Source organism: Dama dama, chromosome 18 (assembly GCF_033118175.1).
Source record: "Dama dama isolate Ldn47 chromosome 18, ASM3311817v1, whole genome shotgun sequence".
Classification (NCBI taxonomy): Eukaryota; Metazoa; Chordata; class Mammalia; order Artiodactyla; family Cervidae; genus Dama; species Dama dama.
Window position 1 is genome coordinate 59,972,227 of NC_083698.1, and position 24,847 is coordinate 59,997,073.

At 40.9% G+C, this 24,847-nt stretch overlaps 1 protein-coding gene across 5 annotated transcripts in view; it reads right to left on the minus strand.

The window, feature by feature from the left end:
- The window catches only part of BMPER (BMP binding endothelial regulator), a 249,470-nt gene that overhangs the window by 175,028 nt on the left and 49,595 nt on the right, over positions 1-24,847 (minus strand). For all 5 annotated transcript variants that reach the window (XM_061165389.1, XM_061165387.1, XM_061165388.1 and 2 more), the window contains exons 4-6: positions 8,143-8,225; positions 4,457-4,547; positions 91-173 (exon numbers count right to left, since the gene is read on the minus strand). In XM_061165389.1, coding sequence (XP_061021372.1) covers positions 91-173; positions 4,457-4,547; positions 8,143-8,225 — 257 coding nt within the window. The remainder of the gene's footprint in view (positions 1-90; positions 174-4,456; positions 4,548-8,142; positions 8,226-24,847) is intronic.

Sequence of the window (24,847 nt, forward strand, 5' to 3'; positions counted from 1 at the left end):
AACTATAAAGAGACTTAGGGCTGGAGCTGGTGAGCTGAAGGCACAGTTGACCAAAAGGAATACCTTGGGAACATCCAAGGCAGTACTTACAACACAGGAACACTTGATGCACTTGTCTCCTTCTGGCTGAAATTCCTCCCCTTCTCGGTACTGCACCCCCTCAAACACACAGCCTGGAAAGCAAAGCAGAGCTTCAAATCAGGGCCACAGTCTTGATTCAGCTTGACATTATATCCTTCCAGCCACTGAGCAACCATCCCCACCTCCACCCCCAACTTGTACGGCATAGTCTTCAATCAGAGGACAAGACTGCTTCAAAGTAAAAAAAAAAAAAAAAAAAAAAAAAAAAAAAAACCTGTAGAATACAAAAAATCAACATGGACCCAGAAACCTGAAGATGCTAGAAAACAAACAAAATGTTGGAAGCCAGGTTGGCCTGAGCAGCAGCAGTACAGGGTTCTGAGCCCTGCAGAGTCTGAGGAGCTCCCCAGCACCACCCCCATCACAACCAGGGAACCAAATTCCAGAGGAGCTGGAAGAGGCAAAGAGAAGGTCAAGCCAGAGGGGTCAAGGATGAGCTTAGCAGCAAATGACATGAAGCGCTGCCACCTGAAGAGTAGCCAGAAGTGGCCAGCTTCTGCCAGACCCTTCGCACTCCTGACCTCGCTGTATCTTCAGTGAGCCGACAGAGCACGGACTCTGATCACTGCCCCTGCAGGTGAGGAACACGCGGCCCAGAGAGAGGAAGGAACTCGTCCAGCTGGCAGCTCTGGGCTCTAAACCCAGCTCCAACCCACTGGCCATACCACACAGAGGGCCAGACACCAAGACGAGAAAGGACAAAGGCAAGGCAGGAGGCACCACACAGGTTTTCAGTCCCACCCTGTGTGTTGTTGAAGGGACTAGGATGTCCCCAACAAGTTTAGCTAAAAATAGGCCCAAGAGCCAGGAGGTGCCTCCTATCAGAAAGATGCCCAGCTCGCTGCTCTGTTCGTTAAGTGATGTCACAGATGACCAGAAGAACAGGCTGGCCAGTGACCCTGCACCACATGGGCCAGCTAGCAGCAAAGCCTCCTTCCTCAGGACTGTCCTCACCAGCTGCTTTGCCAGAATAGCCAAGTCTATCTTTCCACAGATAGACAGTGAGGAAAGCAGCACTTCCAATGGGGAAACTCAGCAAAGAAGGCTCTTGTGAAAAACTGACCCACGCCCCTGAGAACAGGTGTTCAAGGCCTGTCCACCAAAGTCGTCAACACGCGTGCTCAGTCATGGATGACTTTTTGTGGCCCCATGGACTGTATGTAGCCCACTAGGCTTCTCTGTCCATCGAATTTTTCAGGCAAGAATACTGGGTTGGGTTGCTATTTCCTCCTCAAGGGGATCTTCTTGACCCAGGGATTGAACCCACATCTCCTGCATTGACAGGTGGATTCTTTACCACTGTGCCACCTGGGAAACCCAAAGTTGTCAATAGAACCCACCAAACTCTCAAAGCAGCTGGTTCCTGACAAAAGGAACATCTGAACATATGAGCATTGCCCATAACCACCCGATCAAGCCACTGGACCTATTCATTTTAAAGCTAGATATGAAGCCTTTTGTTCAACTGAAACGCATGGAGACAAACGTTACTGAAGCTGAATAGCTGGGTGAACTGTGGCTTTATGATCTTTCTGCTGCCCACAACCAGAGCCAGGGGGAGGAGCCAGAGCCACCCTTCTGCTGTTCCCTTTGATCCAGGAGACTTGATAAGCATGGTGCCCTCCTCGTGGCCATATCTCAGCACTGTTAATAATGGCAGGTGCCCAGTCATCTCTTCTCAAAACCCATTTCCAACAAAGGATCTTCAATGCTTCCATATATGTTTGCACCACTGGTTCTGTCATACAGATTGCCAGACAGGTTAACTGCACAATCCACATAACAACTTAAATAATGGATTTTTAAATGAAAACTGTTGCAAACTGTTCCCTTCACAGCCCATCCTCCTTGAGAAAAGAGTCAGACGAGAAAAGAAGGAGCAGACAACTAAGAATGTCCTGCAATCTGTTTCAGGAAGAAACTGACCACAAGCTGTATGTGTCTGTCATTATGTGGAATACCATTCCATGATCAATGACAGATGCCAGTCCTTCTGAATTATAAGGAGAATACCCCAAGGCCTCAATGGACTGTTCCTCTCTAGACTTGGCTGAGGCCTCCTTCCCAAGACACAGGATAATGCAGTCTGGATGCGGCCAGGTCTGAGTCTTGTGATTTTCATGCCAAAGGTTGGTCTTTGAAATTAAGGAGAGAGAATAAAGTTGATTCTTGACCCCATAACCAAAGGCAGAGTGCCTACCCAGATGTCAGGGGGCTAGTGTGCAGCACTGGCAAGCTAATTTTTTACCTTTTTAGTTTATATTGGGGTATAGCCAATTAATAACGTAATAGTTTCAGGTGCATAGAAAAGCAACTCAGCCATATATATGTACATACACAGATCGATTCCCCTCTAAACTCCCTCCCATCCGGGCTGACTGGCAAGCTAACTTTTAGAGATTTGCTTCCCAGGGCATCTAGACCCAAGTTGAATAATTATCATGGTGTGGGGTAGGGGGAGGTAGTACAGTATGGTGGCCAGAAAAGAAAAGAGGCCGGGGACCCCAACCCCGCCTTTGGACTTAACCTCATTGAGTCAAATTTCTGCCTGTGTGAACTAATAACAGTACTTCATCCCTTACTGAAATGGTGGTGAAGACTTAACATTACAATATGTGCAATTACAGAGCTCAGCCTTTCCTTCCTGGGAACTCAACTGAAAAACAAAATGAGAGAAGTAATTGCTCAAATATGATAACTTCAGCTGCTGAAATAAATTCACTCTGTTGTTTCTATATGTGCACTTTCAAAGGCAGTCTAAAAATATGACTATCTCCTAAGTGAAAAGGAATGTTATATATGCCGAGTTGATTCTGCACCAATAAAGCGGCAGTCTACTCAACCCAACTGAATTCGTATTTAGGAGCTTTGATATCTTTTAAATCTCTATGGCATATAAAATTTGCTCTGTTATCAATCTCAAGCTTGGCTGTGCACAGAAATTATCCAGGAGGCCTGAGTTTCACCCTCCAAGATTCTGATGGAATTGGTGTGGGATGCAGCCTGGGCATCAAGGTTTATTTCTTAAAACTTCCCAGGTGATTTTCATGTGCAGCCTAGAGAATGACTGAGCTAACTTAATAAAGATCCTTTAGGCATTTTAGAATATGGTTACATGATGCAAAGCACTCAGTGCATTCAGAGGGGAATGGTACTCAAGCAAACTCTGTTTGATAGATACGAAATAACTGAGTTATGGAAAGAATTATTTTACTTTCAACTTTCTGGCCTTCACTTAAGCTTATCCAGTAATACAAGCTTAACAGAAACTGCAGTGTGAAAAGGAAGCTTGGCTCAAAAAAGACTGTCCAGGGAACTCAGGAAGGTTAGCAGCAGTGGAGAGAGATTGTCCTCACTGTCATTCAAAGATGAGGGAAGGCTGGACCCTGGAAGGGACTCAGGTCTGGGAGCACGGCAGACTGTGTGGAGGGAAACGGCAGGAAGGGAAGGGACAGGGGCTCATCTTCACAGAGCATCCCATGACAGTGCCTTCACCATTTCCCGGGAAGGCTCACAGAACAGAAGGCCCTTTGGAGATTAACTTCAAAAGCAAAGAGAAGTAGTTGTGAGTATCGCCTCCAGTGAGGAAAAGCACTCAGAGTAAAACCCAAAATGTAGAACATCTGTTGAAGAGTATGGGCCAGGGGCTTAAGGGATCAGAAAAAAATCTCTCACCTCAAAATCCCCGGGCTTGTACCTAAGGGCAAGAAAAGAGGCAGGAGGCCTTTGTAATCCTGTTCAGAGAAGTAAGAGGAAACACTCCAGCCACTGGAAAGGAAAGATCACTTTGCTGTCAGCTAGGCCCTGGGGCCCTCTAAAAAGACAGTGGTTCCCAGTCGCTGCACCACGCAGAAAACCGAGACCAGCAAAGCCTTAAGCTAAATCCACTTAGGGACCCAGCTCTCGGTGTTCAGAAAACATCTGGTCGCCTCATCACCAAGGCAAGCCCCGGCCAAGGTATTGCAATATGAAGCAGTAAAAAGACATTTCTGGAAGCAAGGGAAAGCCACAACCTTTCCTTCCAAAATAAGCGTTACCTGTGGCCCTGTGGAGTGGAAAGCAGGCCTCCGGAGCCCGGAGCATCCTTGCCAAGACCTACAGCACATTGCAGTCATCCTGGGCCCGCCAGAATCCAACCGGACATTTCTATGCAAAGGAGCTTGCTCTCCTCACCCATTAGGTATACAGACATAAAGGGAGAAAAATTCCAGTCGGGAGTGGGAAAATCATGCGTGATTGAGAGAACCCCGAAGGATTTCAACAGTTCTGCACTGTACTGGGGAGCCGCACTGCCTTCCTCTTTCTGCGAGGTTACCTGGACACGTGGGGCAGCATGTTCCCAGATGCTTGGAGGGGTTTTTACAATGAACGACACATCGCACCTCAGACTCTGTGACAACGCCTTCCTGAAAAACAGAATGCCACAATCGACGTCAGCCCCAGCATTCCCACTGAGATTTACTCACTTCTGGAAAGTAACCAAAGTAGTAGAAGAACTCAAACACGAAAAGTGCAAAGGGGGATAGGCGTCGGGTCCATAGGTCCATGGCACAAATGAGGTCTGATGGCTCCAGCTTGCCCATTTCAAAGTGCAAATCTTGTCACCTGTTCTCTTTCCTGTTCTGGCTCTTTCTCTTTGACTCTGATTTCTTCCTTTCTTTCTTTTAAATCTAGTATTTAAGACTTCCTTGCTGTCTGTCAGTAGCTGACAGAGTCTAGCTGTTCATTCACAACTGTTTTAGGTTTTCAACATGTACTATATGATCTCTAATTGTTATTACACTTTAAGCCATTAATTATAAGCCACAGAGGACAAACATAATATCCCAGACTGGCATCTGGAGACCCAAATCCTCACCACCCTTCCAGGGATAACTAGACACCAGCTCTGCAATTGTAGATGTTTCTCTGGGCTTCCCAGACAGCCTGGCTCTCACTCAGCAAATGAAGAGATCAGATAAAACTATTTTAAAGATCATACTATGTTATGTTAAAATAGAGACTTTCAGTCTTAATAGCAAAATCAAGGGACTCATTTGCAACTGATCTTTTGACTCTAGCACTTTAATGTTTATTGAAACATTTTTTTATTCAATTTTCAGAGTTGGTCTTTGAAGGATTTTTCTCTATATTCTCTACCCACTTTATAAAATGGTTTTGTGTGTTTATTAATTTTCTTTTGAGGGGAGGGGTAACAAAAGGTAAAACACTATGTAACAATCTGACAACTAGATAATTTTCTTCATTGAGCCTGCTACTATAGTATCTCAATCCAACAAGGAAAGTTACATCCTAAATGTCTTCACATCTGTCAGACCTGAGGCTTCCACTACCAAGTAATTTATTATGGTCTATATCACATCTGCGAAGGAAAAAATGTCTAAATTCCAGCAATATACAACATCAAAAAAGGAACTGGCCTTTAGTTATATAACTGAAGCAATGCAAAAAGTCCAGGATCAAATTCCCTTTAGTATCTGCAATGCAGATGCAGGATTCAGGTTACTCCCCAGCATGAATTTCCTGTCTCTGATCTTCAGATTTTCCTCTTCCAGTAAGACACTAAAAGTGGAAAATAAAGGTAAATTTTCCACCATCAAACTCCTTTACTAAGAAGACATAAGAAATAAGCTAGAATTCAACTCAAGTGGAAATAAACTGGATCATTAGACTAGCTGTTATTGGTCTGGTACCAAGTTGTACTCAGTATACGCAGCCGCTACCAGAAATGTTTTAAATGACACTGTTGCTCATTCTCACAACCACTCTATGAGGTAGTACTATCCTCATTTTATGGGCATGAACGTGAAGTCTGAAGAGTTTAAGTAACAAGTTATGTGAATGGCAACAGCCATATTTTACTCACTACACTACACTCTCTCTTCTGTTACTGATTCTGTGTCCTGAGAAGAAAGATCTTGGAGAGAGAGGTTGCAATTGTGTCCTTCAGCAGAGGAGCATCTTACATGAAGACTTCCCTGATGGGTACCAATTAACAGTCATTTCCTGCATTCATAGATGAGGTCTCCTTCCCTAAAGAAGGAAGAAAGTAAGCAGGAGTGGGAAGGTACTACCTAAGAGAAGGAGAAGCTTTTTGTAACTAACTTAACAGAGGTCTGCCTTTATGGTGATTGAGTAAAATGATATTTTCCCTGGTGGCTCAGCAGGAAAGAATCTGCCTACAATGTAGAAGAACCGGGTTCAATCCCTGAGTCGGGAAGATCCCCTGGAGGAGGGCATGGCAACCCACTCTAGTACTCTTGCCTGGAGAATCTCATGGACAGAGAAGCCTGGCAGGCTGCAGTTCTTAGGGTCGCACAGAGTCAGACACAACTGAAGCGACTAAGCAGCAGCAACAGGGCTTAGGCAAACCATTATAAAAGGAGAAAAATTAAAAGGCAAAATTCATCCTTGGTAGTGAACTTCCCCTCTCTGGGCTTCATTCTAAAGTTCAGCGCTTCCTGACTCCTGGGTCTGTTGGTCTTTAAGATCTCTTTCAATAATAATTTGATATTCCTATATATTCTCTCTGGGTCCTGGTGAGTGACTAGTAACCAAAGCTGATAAGCAATAGGATTTTCAGTGTTCACAAATGATGATGGCTTGATATGTTATTCATTCAACAGAATATTCCCTCCCAGATAATACTGGTTTTAATCTAATTCAAACAAAGGCAACAAAATTCACCACTGGTTCATGCAACTTGAGGATCTTGATTCAAGACCTCTGACTATTGTATACAAATGTTATAGTCTACTCTAAAAGGCAAGTGGCTGTTGCTTTCAGAGTGTCCCTGCCAAAAATTGGAAACTGCATCAGTCAAGACGCCGGGTGGTGATGGGGTGGGGCAAATTTTAGAATGAGTGTGGGCTTTGATGTTGTTAAAAGTCATTGTCATCATCATTTGGTTCCATGAAGCTAACTGAATGTATAACCCAGAGAAAAAATTCAACAAATATTTACTTAATCAATTAATCTATTGTTCATATCTGTTCTACCTACTGCTTATTTTCATAAATAATTTAGATTACTACATAAATAAATTGAATATTCAACTGAATAAGTAACTGAAGATCTTATGAGTGAACATGCCCACTGTGGGCTTATAATAACATGATTCCATAAGATTCAGATTTCAATAAGCTAAATGTCAATATACTTGAGATAAGATCAGAGAGAAACATGCATTATTATACTAAGTGCCTTCTCCTTTAAATGTTAACAGCATATCCTTGGACAGCGAAATGAACCTGGGGTAAAATGATTTAACAGCATCTTCTCTACAGAGAAAAAATTTTAAATTATGTCAAAATTAGATGAGCATTTTTTTTAACAGAGTATTTCTTTAAAGAAAATAAGTTAGAAAATTTTGATTCTTCATTTCCCCTTTAGTTTATCTTGCCTGTGTTTAAGATGTGTAATGATTAGAGTCACATGGAAACAGTGCTCTTTTCAGAGTTCAGCACCAGGCAACAGTGGGCTCCTTAGGAGCTGAACTGGTGGTTCTTAAATCGGGTGGGTTGAAATCATGGCGATCACAATGTACTAATTGCTTTGGTTAAAACAGTTTACAGACTGGCTTCAGTTCAAAATGTTTCTAAATTAAAAAAAAAAAAAGGAAAACATATATCCTCTAACAATACCTCTTTCTGCTAACAAGAATTTGTGTTTTGCAAAGCTGACTCAACAGGAAGACATGAATTTTCCCCAAGGACATATGCATCTTCTCGGAGCTTTTCCAGACACAATTTAACAGTGGTGAACAATTCTGCTGTGTGCTTCTGGAAATAAGACCCATGCAATAACTATCCTGTATCTGTCTTGTTATGGTGAATGTCACAATAAATATAGACAAGGATAGAGTTGGTTTTTCATTCGCTTCTCATTTTTTGCTTGTTTCTTTGGAGTTTTGTTCTATGTTTGTTCTGTGTTCTGGAAAGGATTTCTGAAAAGGACTTTATGGATTTCTTGTCACTGGAAAGTAAAATAGATGGACTTTACCTGGCACTGGCGCAGGATACAGGGTTCAGCAGGATTCTTCCATTTGAAGGAGCTGTTATAGGTACTTCCATCATAGGTACAACCTAGATGAAACACAGAGGCAGGAAGAAAGGCCAAGAATGAATGTGAGTTTCATTTATCTTAGAAGCAAAAGAAGTTATGTCTTCTAAGCCAGAACTAGTGATTGTAGGAAACACCATGCTCCTTGGCTATTTTCCTCTAAACACAACTAAGCCTTCTAAGTATCCACTTGGCTTTTACTTACATTAATTCTTTGACTACCAAAAAGATTAACCTCACAGATTATATTTTCAAATGGAAAACCAAGAATTGATGAACTCTTTAAGCCAAAATACATAACTTCGTGACTTTATTTATACCTAGTAAGTATGAAGAGGACCAGGACTCAAAACACCACTGTGAAAGGGGATTTTACACAAGACTAAATGAACTTAAGATTGCTGAAGGTCAAGAGGGAAATGTAAAACATGGCAAGAAGCAAAAGTAAGAAAATTAAAATATAGAAAATGATTGCAAAATTCTATACCCATTTGATTCCTGACAAGCTACTGTCTTCAACAGATGAAACCTTCCAAGTCTTGCCTCCAGCTTTAAGAGCTATGATTTCATTTTTCACTTTGATTTTACTTTTAAGTGGTGAACTAGATTAAGGAAATCTGAAACTAGACGATGTATGGATTATCCCACGTCAGTTCACTAGCCAAAACAGAAGTCCTGCTCATTCAACTGGCAAAAGCAGAAGTCAAAGGCCAGAGAGTCTCAAAAAAGGAAACAAGTTTAAGCCTCTGTAGAAAGAGCCAAAGAAATAATGGTGCAAGGATCACAACCTAGATCTTAATTTAGTTTGTCCAAATAACGGCTTCTACCTTGTGAGTTACGTTTCAGGGGAAGACGAACCCAGCTATGTCTCTAGTAAATGCACACTGGATTCTCAGGAGCACACCAGGCAAACGGGATTCACCAGATACAGCCCGACTGCTCAGCCCAAAGAGTACAGCAGTAGGAATACACAGATGGGATAATGCAGATATAAAAGGGTCCGCCTCTGTTCCAGTGGCTGGCTTTTGTCAACCCATTCCACCTCAATTCACAATGCTTCTTATCCAAGATACAAAGAGAAGACTCACCTCCTTCCCTGAATTCTTTTGGATACTGCAGTGGTAATTAAAAACAAAAAAAAGAAAACCTTCAATACCAACAGAATAATAAAGACTTAAGAAAACTTCAATAGACATTTTCATAAACTCAGAACCATGATTCAAATTCCCAGAGAATTATGAATGATTGAAAAGAGCTCAATAACACTCTTCTCTCTAGTTCCTACAAATCAAATTACCAAAGTACACAGCTGATTGGAAACATATTAGGGAAACGCTTTCACTATATATTTTTTAATTTCCTTTGCATGAAGTGTTACAGTGATAAAATATTCAACCACAGGGACGCCTAGCACACTGCAAATACTTAACGCCAAACCCAGAATGAATACAGTAAATTTTCAACAATGAAAACCAATATAAAACTATTTGGGCTAGCATAAATCTTACGGAACAAACACACTTAACAATAGACGTGCCATGTGCATGTCTGATTCACTACCACAGACTCACTCAGATAATAAATAACTTGTTCCGAGAGGTGGAGGTGGGGAAATCAGAGGACCAAATCCAATTCAAGTTAAGTCCAAGTAAATATGAAACGCCTGCCAAGTCTGCCAGTAGAGTTTCCAAATATGTTATACATTTTCATCCTCTGGATTAAAAAAAAACTAAAAGAGTGATTTTATGATTCTAATAGGGCAGGCAAAGAGATTGCCTTTTTTACTTCGAAGGAGGAAGTGCATTGTAAGCCCATATACACCAGGCAGGAACTGCAGGCCAAGAGACTGTTCCTGAACAATGCCAGGCCATAGGTAAAGGACTTCCAGGAGGAGGGCAGAAGTCTCTAGATTATTCCACCCAGTATGGGATAAAAGGTATTGGCACAGTGGTCCATAGTGCAGGGAACCCAGCCATGTTTTCTGCCTCAAATAACTCAAAATGAAGGCTGGCTCCTCCACCAGTTTAACATATGAAGACCAAGACCAAATTGTGACCAGCTTAATTGTCCTTGTTAACACGTGAGTCTATCACACCTGAGTCCATATAATAGATATTCCCAAATGTTGGATGAGTCTGAATGATTGAATAGACTCAAAAATATCAGTATTAATCTCTTTCAAAAGTAAAAGCTATATTTTTTCATTCTTCACCTACCCTCAACAGCACTGGCTGGTTTTGGCAACTCCAGTAGACCAAGCATCCTAGGTTGATTTCAGATGCAAGGGATTCTTGGGAATCAGATACTTTTAAAAAGGATATTTTCACTGCTCTTTGGGTTCATGTTCTAAGATAAACATGCCATCTTAATGCAAGACACTAACATGAGCCATATGAAGACTCACATACACATATAATCAAAAAGAGCCTCAGATCTACTCCAGAATTACCTCTTATTCTCTGTAAGGCAAACTTCCTTATAATAAAATCTCTTTTGCCACCAACTTAATACTGCTAGCAGGGCAGATTGGCAACATCTTGCCCCTCAAAACCCCAGAGGAGGAATATGTTAAATATCTATTATTGGCCAGAGTAGAAAGAGACAAAAAAATTGTCCATTGTACATTAAGGCAGTGTTTCTCAAACCACTTCTAGTGAAAGGTTTGTTTTGTTTTTGTTTTTCTAATTCAGAGTGGGCCGATACATTCATAAAATATAATAAAAATAGATTACTATAAAAATTAAATTTAAAAGACTACAGCAAAATATGATTTTTATTACTATATGTAACAGGTATACAACTACTTAGTAGAATCATGAGAAGCATTTCTAGTGGCTTACTCTCGGATTCTGTACTTTTCTCATTGTAGATCAGCATTGTCATTTCTGGACCAATGGAGACTTACAGAGCACATTTTGAGTTGCACTGCATTGAGGGATGTGTCATGGGATGGGGAACAGCCCAAAGAAACAATCAAAATATTTCAATCTTAGACATTTAGAACTAGAAGACAAATAGCAGATAAAAAACTTTCTCTCCTGCATTCACATATAAGAAAATTTGCACAAACAAGATTAAAGTGGTTTACTCAAAATTAGAAGGCATTAGGTGTGAAACTAACACTAAAACCTGGTCCTGTGTGAAATCCCCCTTTTCACATCCAGGTCTAAACTGGCAATATTATTTGGGCACTTTCTAATTCATAAGATCTTTTGTATTGAGTACTTAATGGCCCAGGGGGAAAAAAAATCAACTCTGTCCTTTTACATTAAATTATAGAATATCCAGGAACTTAATGAAAGAGTGGACAAGCTGGGCAACAGACAAATGGTTAGCAACCAGTAAAGTCACTTTTCCTTTTCTTCAAATATTTTAAAATAAATGTTCAAGAAGGGGATTTATAAACACTCATTAATTTTCTTCTGGAGATAAAAAGCCTTTCAGCCTCCAAGAGCATCATGAAAACCACCTATACAGTAGCAGGAAGAAGTGGTTATTTTCTGATAAAGTCACTGTACTATTTTTAAACCAGCAGCTCTCAATCTAGCATGATTTTGCCTTCCCCTTCAATATCCAACCAGAGGACTTTTCATAATGTTAGGAGATATTTTTAGATGTCACAGGCTGGGGATAAAGGTGCTTAAATGGTTTTACTGCACAGGAGTCAGAGATGCTGCTAACACTCCACAATACACAACAAAGAATCAACCAGCTCACAACGTTAACTGTGCCAACACTCAGAAACCCTGATCTAAACCATCACACAAAGCCCAAAATGGTTTTTCTTTCCAAAACTAAAATAGTACATAAACAAGCCTAAACTAGCTATATGGTACTTGTGCATTTATTTCAGCTTTTTATATTAAATATTTTCAGGGTGAGGAAGAATTTCAGAGCATTTTTTTTAAACACATACACACTCTTGTAGAGAAACTTGGCCCAGTCAGCTAGGAAGACAACATGGCAATGGAAACAGTTCAGTGTCAGTTTTAGTTCAGTCGCTCAGTCGTGTCAGACTCTTTGCGACCCCATGGACTGCAGCATGCCAGGCCTCCCTGTCCATCACCAACTCCCAGAGCCTACTCAAAGTCATGTCCATTGAGTCGGTGATGCCATCCAGCCATCTCAGCCTCTGTCATCCCCTTCTCCTCCTGCCTTTAAGCTTTCTGAGCATCAGGGTCTTTTCAAACGAGTCAGTTCTTCGCATCAGGTGGCCAAAGTATTAAAGTTTCAGCTTCAGCATCACTCCTTCCAATGAATATTCAGGACTGATTTCCTTTAGGAGGAACTGGTTGGATCTCCTTGCAGTCCAAGGGACTCTTAAGAGTCTTCTCAAACACCACAGTTCAAAGGCATCAATTCTTCGGCGCTCAACTTTATAGTCCAACTCTCACATCCATACATGACTATGGGAAAAACCACAGCTTTGACTAGATGGACCTTTGTTGGCAAAGCAATGTCTCTGCTTTTTAATATGCTATCTAGGTTGAAGCACACAAATAAATTGAATCCACAATTAAGTAATAAAACTCATTTTTCTTATTAGTTGTGGCCTTTTTTGGCAACCACATTATCCCAAGGGAGAGAGAATGTCACACATTTTCATCATTCTGTTACTAAAATAGCTGTTAAAAATCATCAGGACCATAAACAAATAAAGCACTGGCTGCCTAATGAATCTTAGCTCCACCCAGTCTCATCCTTCTAGTTTTAATGCTCTCTTTTTTCACATTAACATTAGCCTATGGATCTTATCGTCACCAACAACTTACCCCTGGCACCCAAGGGCTTCACAACATAGCCCCAACCTACCTTTCCAGTTTTCTCCCCTCATTCCTGGAACTAGGTATTTGGGGTTACCTGATCATAATGAATTGAATGCTTCTTTAAATAGGTTCAAGTTCTACAACTAAGGCTATCTGACTCCTGTCTTCCTCATCCCACTGAAACATCACTCTCTTCAGCTGCAGCTGCCTACATGTGTCCAATCCAAAGGGACACTCAGCCCTTATCTTAGAAGACTTCTCTGTAGCAAGTCAACCACATTTTCCTTTGTCCAGCACTCCCCATTAGCCCACTTTTCCAGATGTTCTCATGCAATTACCTTTCCATTCCCTCTACTCTTGCCTCAACTGAAGCTGCTGGATGTTCCTCATGTAGACTATTACAACAGGCTCACTGACTGCTTATGGCTGGGATAGGATCCTTTCCCAGGCACCCTTCTACACAACTACCAGTGTGTGTTCTTTCAAATCCAGGTCTTATTATCTCATTCACACACTTGAACTCTTATCAGTGACTGATGGTTTTCTACCTGGCTGAAGTACACACTGGTACTTATCGCCAATCTCGCTTCTCTAGACCAATTGGATCAGAGTCTCTGGAAGGAGGAAGCAGAAGAGGAATCTAATGTGTGGCCAGGATTGGAAATCACTGACCTTTACTATAAAGTTCAAACTTAGTATATATATGCAACTCTCAGATCTGGCCTTGACTCCCTTCTTTGTTCTCTTATCTGCTGCTCCCAAACTCCCCACACTTCTCCCAAAAATCACCAAATAATGTCACCCTATGATTTCGCAAATGCTGGCCCCTTCTTAAAAAACCCAGACCTCATCCATTTCCCTCCATTTTCATTATCCTCACAAGGACACAAAAGTCACCCAGGCTCTCCTTCCTTATGTGACGAACTTCTCTTTCAAGACTTAACTCAAGGTGACAGCCTCTGAGAGTCCTTCCCAGAAACTTCCCTACTCAGGGTAAGTTCCAGTGCTCCTTCTCCAGGAAGACTTGGCCTTTCAAACATCTATTTCAAGGTACCTACAGTACTGCATTTAGTAGGTACTTAATCAATGTCTCATTTCACCAATAATATATAGTAAACATCAAGTAAACATCCCTGCAAACAGCAAGGAAAAAGAAATGGAGAAAGGATGACATTCCTTGGATGTCCTGTTTTCTCCTTTGGCAAGTAGACCACTTCAATTCACTATTCCACCTCCAGAAACAACAAAGTTTTCCTGGAGCAACTCAGATGCCAAAGTCTGTCTCTGATACCAACCCCCACCACCATTCCCCCATGGCCCAGGTCAGCTAGAGCCTAGAGCAATGGAGGAAAGTCCCTGAGCAGCCCAGCACTTACACACCCTTAGAAATGAGAAGCATATCAACACATTCTCAGTCCCCTTCTCCCACACTGGCACACCTCACTTTCAGGAGGGTGCCTTTTCTTTACAAAGCCCACTTTGGTCCTCCAAGTTACTGGTTTATTTTTGTCTTTTTTTTTTTGGAAGTAGGGAGCAGCATGCAAACTGCCATATGTATTTAAACGAAACCAACCGTGGGGTCTCTGAAATCAGTTCATGCCCACCTGGTACAGTGAAGCAGAGCAGATAGGTCTGCCATTCTTTGCTGTTTCCAGGCCACCTGATCTGGTAGCCCCACTCCCTGGTATTGGTCAATAATCCCCGAATTACTTCAGCCCAATACAATTTTTTTAATGAACCATTTTTCGGACACTGCTTTCCAGGAACATATGGAAGTATAATCAAAAGGGATAAACATAAAACCTGACTAGCCATTCTAGGGCTTAAATCTTGTCCTTAGGAGTTCATTTAAAACAGGCTTTTATTACTCTTTAAGGCTGTACCTACAATGAATCCTGCAGGCAATTTTGCTTATTTTTAGCTAATGGGAATTTTATAGTCAAACCATTTCTTCAATCCCAAGAGAAAGACTCAGACCCAAGAACTGAGTTCTTGAAGAGTGGTGTGTGCCCCCTGCCACAACAGTATTTTCCAAAGCTTTTTCATTTTGTTTTCCAATTATGAATTAAAAACATAATTGAAATAAAATAATTAACAATAGAGAAAGAAATGGTGGAAAGCTATGTAACTTAATTTTTGCTGATTTCTGAATAAAACCCTAAATACACAGAAATATCAGGTGCATACAGATGACTTGTAAACTCAACTCACTTCACCAGTATAAAGGAAAGCAAAATCTCCATATGATTTGCTTGGATTTCTAATCTATGTGCTTACTGAAGACTGTGAAGTGATGACACAGTGGTTTACAGAATCCGTCTCATGATTTTATAGCATTGTAATACATACAGTATCTGGCATTGATGTTAAGGTAACAGAACAGAGTCTATGAGTCACAAACAAATTAGGCTTCTATTTGATAAAACACAATTTCAAACTTTTAATATAACTGATACAATAAAAGAAATATGCAATGCATTAAGGACAAAAATGCCTGCAACAACTATTTAATGAGCCACATCACCCATCATTCCTGCATTTGACCTAGTCTCATCATTGTTGTTATTGTTAGAATTGACTGGTTTGATCTCCTTGCAGTCAAAGGGACTCTCAAGAGTCTTCTCCAGCATCACAGTTCGAAAGCAACAATTCTTCGGCACTCAGCTTTCTCTAAGGTCCAACTCTCACATCCATACATAACTACTAGAAAAACCATAGCTTTCACTAGACAGAGCTTTGTCGACAAAGAGGTGTCTCTACTTTTTAATATACTGTCTATTAGAACTTTCCTTCCAGGGAACAAATACTTCTAAATATGGGAGTGCTTCTACCTCTAGGCTGAATCAGTATTGCAGCAGCCATGCTACCCACCATACCCCACTGTCAGATAGCCAATATCCATTGTTTCTCACAAGGCAAAAAACAAAGAACTATTTTGAGCTCATACTGAGCAAAAATGAAAAAAAGAAGAAAAACCTGCAGAGATTGTCCTGTGAAGTCATAAGTGTGGTTTTCTAATGCAGGAAAATGTCACTAGAAGTCATTTCCAAAGATGAATTCCAAAAATATTTTCAGAAATATTACATAAATAACCCTCCAACAAGAGAGAAAATTTAAGTTGTTGCATAATTTTTATAGGTGAGGCACCGTACTTGGAATTTTTCATATGCAATTTAATTTTATTCTTATAAAAAGCACTCTAGGGCAGATAATATTTTACCCCTAGTTTTTAAAATGAGGATCCAGCATTCAGAAAAGGTAAATTACTCTGTCCAGGTCACAGAGCCACTCTTTTAGTCCAAAGTCCACATTCCATTCATTCACTGGGTCCTGTCAGATGCACGGAAGAAACTCAGAAAGTAGCAGCTTCCAGAGTAGAAATAACATCCCTGGAGAGGATGACATGCTGCCTTTCACTTGCTCACTTACATGATCCTTTAACATCATGTTCCACTGATGTCTGAAAACCAGTATTATAGAGTAAAATACAGGTTTTGTGGTGGAGGAAGCAAGACCCTATTCTGTGGATTTATATTTACTCTGTTCTAAATGCCTTTACCTCTGGCTATGAACCATGCTGTCTCAGGCCTTTTGACATGATGAAGCCACAAATAACAAGGGATCAAAAGATCAAACCCCCTTCATGGATCACAGTCTTGTTGTGGCAAAGGGGCTATGTAACTCAATGAAGCTATAAGCCATGCTGTGCAGAGCCAACCAAGACAGATGGGTCATAGCAAAGAGTTCTGACAAAACATGGTTCTCTGGAGGAGGAAATGGCAAAACACTCCAGTATTCTTGCCACGAGAACCTCATGAACAGTATGAAAAGACAAAAAGCTATGGCACCAGAAGATGAGCCCCCAGGTCAGAAGGTGTCTGATACACTACTGGGAAAGAGCAGAGGGCAATTACTAATAGCTCCAGAAAGAAAAGTGGCTGGGCCAAAGTGGAAATGACGCTCAGTTGTGGTTATGTCTGGTGGTGAAAGTAAAGTCCAATGATGAGATGGTTAGATAGCATCACCAGCTCAGTAGATATGAATTTGTGTAAACCCCAGAATTATGAAGGACAGGAAAGCCTGGCATGCTGAAGTCCATGGGGGTGCAAAGAATCAGACATAACTTAGCAACTGAACAACAACTAAAATCAAACATCTCAGGTCAAAATCACGCATTTCCCAAAACAGGAATGTATTTCATGATTTGGAGCACACAGGAGGAGTGTAAGAAAATAAAATTTATTTGAATACAACAAAAAAACCAACAGTCTCCTGACAGAAGTTATGGCAGCACAGGGAGAAGTCATGAATGGAATCCTCAGCTTCCTGAACGTAATTTCAAAGACATCAGTAAAAATCTCTTGGATGAGCATAGTGAGTTACATTTGACACACATTTGAAATGCCATTTGTGGGACCAAAGTATTGCCCTGCATCATTTTCATACTTTGAGTTACATATTACACAGATGCAACCTTCATGGTTGATTATATAGGATGTCTAGGGCTTATTGCAAAATACTGTTAGGAATATCTTACCATCTCCCTTTTTCTCATTTATATTTTGAAAGAATTATAGATACACAGGAAGGTACAAAAAATCTACAGGAAGCTTACAGCCACCCTTCAGCCAGTCTCTCCCAGTGTCGACATCTTGGGTCACTATAGTACAGCATCAGGATCAAGAAACACACTGGTTGACATCGATGTGGCCCACTGAGCTTTTTCAGATTTTACCGATTTTACGTGCACTCATTTGTGTGTGTGTGTGTATAGTTCTATTCAGTTGAATCACACGTGTAAATTTGTGTAACCAATCAACATACAGAACTGCACTATCACTACAAGGCCTTCTCAAGCTATTCATTTATGTCAGGGAACATTTAACAGGAGGATTCCTGAGTGCTGTTTCTCATAAATCCTCTGTTCCTTTTCAGTTCCTGGCAACAGGAACGAGTGGAATGGCACGCTGCTCCCAGGACTGAGGTCATAGGATGAAACACATGCATGAATCTCCTTTAGTAAACATTCTCCTTATGACAAAACTGCTTAGTCTCGACCCTCTTTCTTGAGATATGGATTGTCTCCTGACCTTATGACCATTGTTAATCCCTTGTTCCCTTGATAACGGTTGCTATACGTTTGGTTTTCTGATCTTTATCATTATCAAAATAAATTCCTTGTACAACAGCCTATATATACTCACTGAAAGATCATTAAAGCACCTTTGCCCCACCAGAGGCATGCTTCCCCGTGTCTTTCTCTCTCTCTCTCTCTCTCTCTTTCTCCCTCCCTCTGGCTAATTCTCTGGACGGTGGAAACCTGCCCAGCTCACTCTCCTGCCCGGGCTTTCAAGACCTCCTCAAGAGGGCACCCTGTGCCTTCGTGAGTGGTGCAAGCCCTGTTCTAGGGTTTTATTGGTTCTCTGCATAAACCAGGGAATATTAGCTTCTTTCTCTCTTTCACTTTCTTATGGTCGACTCCGGACCACCAGGTTCCGGTCAATTAAAGGACCACAACACATTTATAACTACACACACTCCACTTACAGCCTCCATCCCCAAGCCCTGACAACCATGAAACAGCTCTCCATCTCTGTAATTTTGTTATTCAAGAATGCTATATTTTTAAAAAGAATGTTGCATAAATCAGTCCGTAGCCTTTTTACATGGGTTCTTTTCTCTGAGAGTAATTCCTTTGAGATCCATCCAGGTAGCTTCATGGATCAATGTTTTGCTCCTTTTTATTGCTGAGTAGTGTTCCGTGGTATGGATGCACCAGTCTGTTTAACCACTCCCCCACTGATGGTAGCTTCCAGTTTGCTTGCCTATTACAATTAAAGCTGCTGTGAACATTTGTGTACAGGATTTTGAGTGAAAGCAAGTTTTCACTGTAAAGTATACGTAGCAAAGAGTGCAGTTACTGGGTTATATGGCAAGTGTATATTTAGTTCTATAAGAAACTGCCATACTGATTTCCAGAGTGGCTGAAACATTTAGCTTATTCACCAACAACATATAAGAGATTTTCCGTATCTTTTCCAACATTTGGGGTTATCACGCTATACGTTGTTTCTGCTGCTTAGTCTCTTCAGTCCTGTCTGACTCTGTGTGACCCTATGGACTGTAGCCCGCCAGGCTCCTCTGTCCATGGGACTCTCCAGGCAAGAGTACTGGAGTGGGTTGCCATGCCCTACTCCAGGGGATCTTCCCAGCCCAAGGATTGAAGCTGGGTCTCCACAATTGCAGGCAGATTCTTTACCATTGAGCCATCAGGGAAGCCCATGCTATACATTATATGAATATATAGTTGCCATTTTGCTAAGTGAGAAATGATATCTCACAGTGAGGATATTCTATCTCACCCTCCTCCACCTAAACCTTGCATACACAAACTCATAATTTAACCAGGGGAACAATCATTCCAGTGACTTCCAAAGCTGTTGACCATCATGTGAGGGCTGATTCAGAATACAGATACCCAGTGGAAACAACCCACATGTCCACTGATGGATGAATGGATAAAAAAATATGGTGTATATATACAATGGTATATAACTCAGCCTTTAAAAGAATGAAATTATGATACACATTACAACATAAATGAACCTTGAAGACAGTGTGCTAAGTGAGATAAACCAGACACAAAAGGACAAATATTATATGATTCCACTTATACAGAGGTACCTAGAATAGGCAAATTCACTGAGACAAAAACTAGAATAGAGGTTACCAGGGTCTGCAGGAAAAGCGGAATGAGGAGTTACTGCTTAGTAAGTACACAGCTTCAGTTTGGGATGATGGAAAAAGTTCTAGAAAAATATTGCAGTGAAGATTGCATAACAATGCATTTAATGTTACTGAACTACACACTTTAAAATGGTAAGTGTTATGCTTTGTGTATTTTACCACAATAAAAATTAACAAAAAACACAGATGCCTGGGCCTTGCCCACTGAAAATTGTTTCCCTTGGTCTGCAGTGGGACTAGAGCATCTAAATATTTCACAAGCAGCCCTGGCAATTCTAAGGCACATTCAGGTTCAGCACCCCTGCATTTTCCAGAAGACGAAACCAAAGCTTTGGAAAGAAACTACTGAGTGAAAGTCGAGTAACTAAAAGTGGCAGAGGAGGGAACTGATTCCAGATCTAATTCCAAGTCTATCCCCCTTCACTTCATTCTTCAAATGACTGAGAATCTTTATAACTATCCAATCCACAGGTCCCAAGGCACACAAGCTCTCTGTCTAGATGCCTGAAAACATGACCCTGGCTTCTGCATTTAGCACTTCAATATGGTCTTGCCTCCAGAGGTTTGAAGTTGTTACCTTGCATTCACAGCCTCATCAAGGTAGCCACACTGGTCACCCAAACACCAAATATAAAAAATTCCAACTGTGTTTGTAAATCTGATCCCTCTGCTGGCTCCACGTATGGCACAGAGAATGCCCAGACATTCTCAGGGAATCAGGAGGGCTGCCTCATGTGCTAAACATCAGCTAGTTGATGCCCAAGCATGTTTGCAGATAAACAGATACACAGCCCTTTAACCACCAAGCTACTGAAAGCATAATTAGATGACTCGGGTGTAAATAAGCTCATCTCAGTGAAGGAGACACTCAAGTTCATGAACATACCAAGGTACTTTGTTCACCTTTATTATCACATCAGCCCTAGTAAAATGGGAGCCTCTCTGGCAGATAGATTTCTAAGGCAAACACGCATTAGTTCTCACGGTGAGATATCTGTCAAAAAGAGAACCTAAAACATTTGATCCTAAAAATCAGTTGTGCCAACTTCTAAAGAGACTGAAAAAGACTGTTCTCTTATCAAAACCCAGTAAGACTGCTTCTAATTTTTCCATGATGCTCATTTAAAAATAATAAATAGATGCATAGAGATTCATGTATCTTCATAGAGTGATATATCACACATACAGACATACTTTCAATTTTGCAGCTGCCAAACTCAGGTGGCAAATAAGAGACCCTAAACAGTGGAAACAGTGTCAGACTTTATTTTTGGGGGCTCCAAAATCACTGCAGATGGTGATTGCAGCCATGAAATTAAAATACGCTTACTCCTTGGAAGGAAAGTTATGACCAACCTCGATAGCATATTAAAAAGCAGAGACATTACTTTGCCAGCAAAGGTCCGTCTAGTCAAGGCTATGGTTTTCCCAGTGGTCATGTATGGATGTGAGAGTTGGTCTGTGAAAAAAGCTGAGTGCCGAAAAATTGATGCTTTTGAACTGTGGTGTTGGAGAAGACTCTTTAGAGTCCCTTGGACTGCAAGGAGATCCAACCAGTCCATCCTAAAGGAGATCAATCCTGGGTGTTCATTGGAAGGACTGATGTCGAAGCTGAAACTCCAATACTTTGGCCACCTCATGTGAAGAGTTAACTCACTGGAAAAGACCCTGATGCTGGGAGGGATTGGGGGCAGGAGGAGAAGGGGACGACAGAGGATGAGATGGCTGGATGGCATCACCGACTTGATGGACATGAGTTTGAATAAACTCCGGGAGTTTGTGATGGACAGGGAGGCCTGGCATGCTGTGATTCATGGGGTCGCAAAGAGTCAGACAAAACTGAGCAACTGAACTGAACTGAACTGAACTGAAACAGACGTTGGTAGCTTATATTTCAAATCACTGCTTTCCTGCAGTTTTTAATGATGCATTCCAACCTTCCACTTGGAACACCTACCATTATTTTTACCTCCATGAAACAATTCTATTAGAAGCCTCAGAGGAGAAAAGAGTGTTTTGATTCTAAGACATTTCAAGATGATAGGCATCATCGTGATTTCATTCCTGTAAGCGAAATATCAGACCAGAGCAGGAAAAAATCATTTTAAAGGGCAGAGCACCTTACTCTCCATGAGCAAGTTAGAAGCAGTCACAGAATAGTTTTCAGAGCTGCTGTAGAAAACTCAAAGCCAATTTTAAAGTGTTTTATATGATGTCACAAAAGGAAACACGTAATCCTATCAAAATGACAGCAACCAGGAAATCTGAAGTCATAATTGGTGAAAGATCTACTAAAAAATTATATTAAGGTTATCAATAAGTCTGTAAGTATGAAATATACTACAGCTACCACCACATGAAAATACACTTAGGTTATGATGATTTTAAGGACTTTTTAAAATCTCTATGGAATTCAGCAAAGAAACAGTAAGGCATCAGGAGTTTGGGAATGGTTTAGAGACATGCTGACATTTTTCATTTCTATTATCCATTTTTACTCTCTCCCTAAAATTCTCACTTAACTCTTTTAAAATCCTGCTGAATTCCAAAATGAACTTAAGATGTATACGGCTCTACAGTAATATACTAAATACACAGTTGATTTCATGAGTCATGTACTAAATGAGGAAGACTGGAATTTGGTTCCAATTTTCCTTTCTCCTCCTTGCCTTTTTCCAACATATATTCAACTACCATGTGCCACGCACAGTGATCACAACTGAGAATACTATGGCCCCTCACAGAACCTCTACTTTAGTGGGAGTTATAGAAAAACAAAACACTAAATCACAGTTGTGCCTAGTGTTAATTCCATAGCAAGTAGCCGCTGAGGCCAGGAAGTGATGTCTAAAGTGAGAGCTGAAGAAAGGGTAAAAGTCAACTAGGTGACATTGGGTGGAAAAGCAGCCATGCAGAGGGAACAGTGTGCACAAAGCCCCATGACAAGAAGCATGCACAGAACAGTGAGAGAAACAATGTCCAGCCACAGGAGTCCAGAACAAGAGGAGGCTAGAAAGAAAAGTAGGAGTCAGACTTTACAGGGATGAAAGGGAATAGCCAAGGGTGAGCACTTTCCAGCACTTGCTGTGCGCTGGACCCATAAGGTATATCCTAGCTCTAAGCACCATTCATGATAGATGTTTCCACCTGCCATGCATATCAAAGCTGCTCTGAGTATGGTCGGTAGAGTCTAAAGTGACTCACTCCCTTATACATCCACCTTTCATAATTCCGAGAGTGGACAAGACTTGTGGATGTGACGGATGTCAATCCCATAATTAGGTTATGCAAAGACTAAGCAATTTTATAGGCGTAATTAAGATCCCTGATCAATTTCACTTTGAGTCGTTAAAGAGGGAATCTTTCCTGAGTGTGCCTGACCTATTAAGTGAGCCCTTAAAGAGTCCATAGGTCAGAGAGACACTCTTCTGTTAACCTTGAAGAAGTAACCATTCTACAACCACATGGAATTGAATTCTAACAACATGAGCTTAGAAGATGACCTTGAGCTTCAGATAAAACTGTGGCCCTAGCTGATCTTGACTGCAGCTCTATGAGACCCACCTAAGCTATGTCCAGAATCCTAACACATGGAAATGATGAGATAATAAAGGACTGCTATTTCAGGCCACTAAGTTTGTCATCACTTACTATGCATCAGTAGAAAATATATCAACTGGACATTGGCAACTGAAGGAAGATCCGTTAGGCTGGTAGCCAATGAAGAGGATTCCTGTGTTTTTTTAATATGGGTGCAAGGTCCAAATTTGATTGCAGTGCTTTGCATATGACATGACAGGAAGCCAGGAACACACTTCTCCTCCGTAACAATGAGAAACATTTTCAACTTGCCCACTTCAGAAAGGTAAATACTGATGCACCCCCAAGTCAGCAGCAAGACTTGGAAATCCAGTCTTCTAACTGAAAGGCAATCACAAGCTTTTCACTTAAACTGCCTTCCAAAGTCCATGGAGTCTAAAACACAGAGGCTATAAAGGAAAGGACAGAAACAAATTTGACAGAGAAAGCAGATCTCTGTTTTAAGTCTTCTTACTAGTTTTAACAAGAACAGGTTTTTGTAAAGTATGATTTTAATGTTAACAAGATCCTTTCATACAAATAGGGTCTTTTTTATTTAAATGCAAAAATAGCCTGGTTTATATTATGGGAAACCAAACTATGAAATATAACATTTTATACATATTTTTTCGGTTAGAGAAAAGGAGGGAGGAAGGCAAACCCCTCAAGTTTTCTTTTTTTCTTGTCCTTAAAAACACATTAACAACCGCCACTCAAATTTTGGGGGCTAAGTAGGTAAAATTAGCTATACTGTTAAAGGTTAAAATAGTTATAGGTATAATATACATGCAAGCATCTGATAATCTAACAATTTCAAGAAACACATTAAGAATTCTCCTAAACTCAAAAAAATCATGGTAAAAATGACAGCAGCACTGGAATCGAGTAGCTCAGTGATGGGAATTTTTTCAGAGCAATATAATTTCTTAAGATGTTTAAAGTTATATGTCAGAGGCTCAGCATTAAAGAAGCGAAGAGTTAAGCCAGCAGAGATTGCTTTCTGTATGCAGAGACTGACCCTGGAAGGACTCCCAAAAATCTGGGAAATGGTTATCTCCAGGAAAGGGGACAAGGTGGCTAGAGTCAAGACTAGGACAAAGCCTTACTTTTATCATAGGATGCTTTTGTGTATCTTGAATTTTATGAATGGATTTCCTATTAAAAATATTTTATGAAACCAGGCCTACGCACAAAAAGGTAAAGCTCAACTAAATTGTCTCAGTACACTGCAATACAGTCACGGATACTGAAGAGGAAAAGAAAGTAAGTTAGGGGTTCCCCGAAACAGTAGGTTCATAAGAAAAGCCACCACCTCCTAAGCCACATGTTGTTTCCAATACCTCCACAAAGTTTCACTGCCCACGTAATTCCTTTGAAATTGCTGGTCCACCCAGAGTGTAAAAGTCCAGGGAGGCAGAAAGGGTGTGACAGAGACAACATCGCTGCAAAGTTGATGCCAGCGTCTCTCTGGTTTCTTCATCTCTGGAGCCCTCCTAATTCTCCAGGTCACTCCTCCTTCCTTCCCATCTAATAGGCAGCATATGTGTTACCAG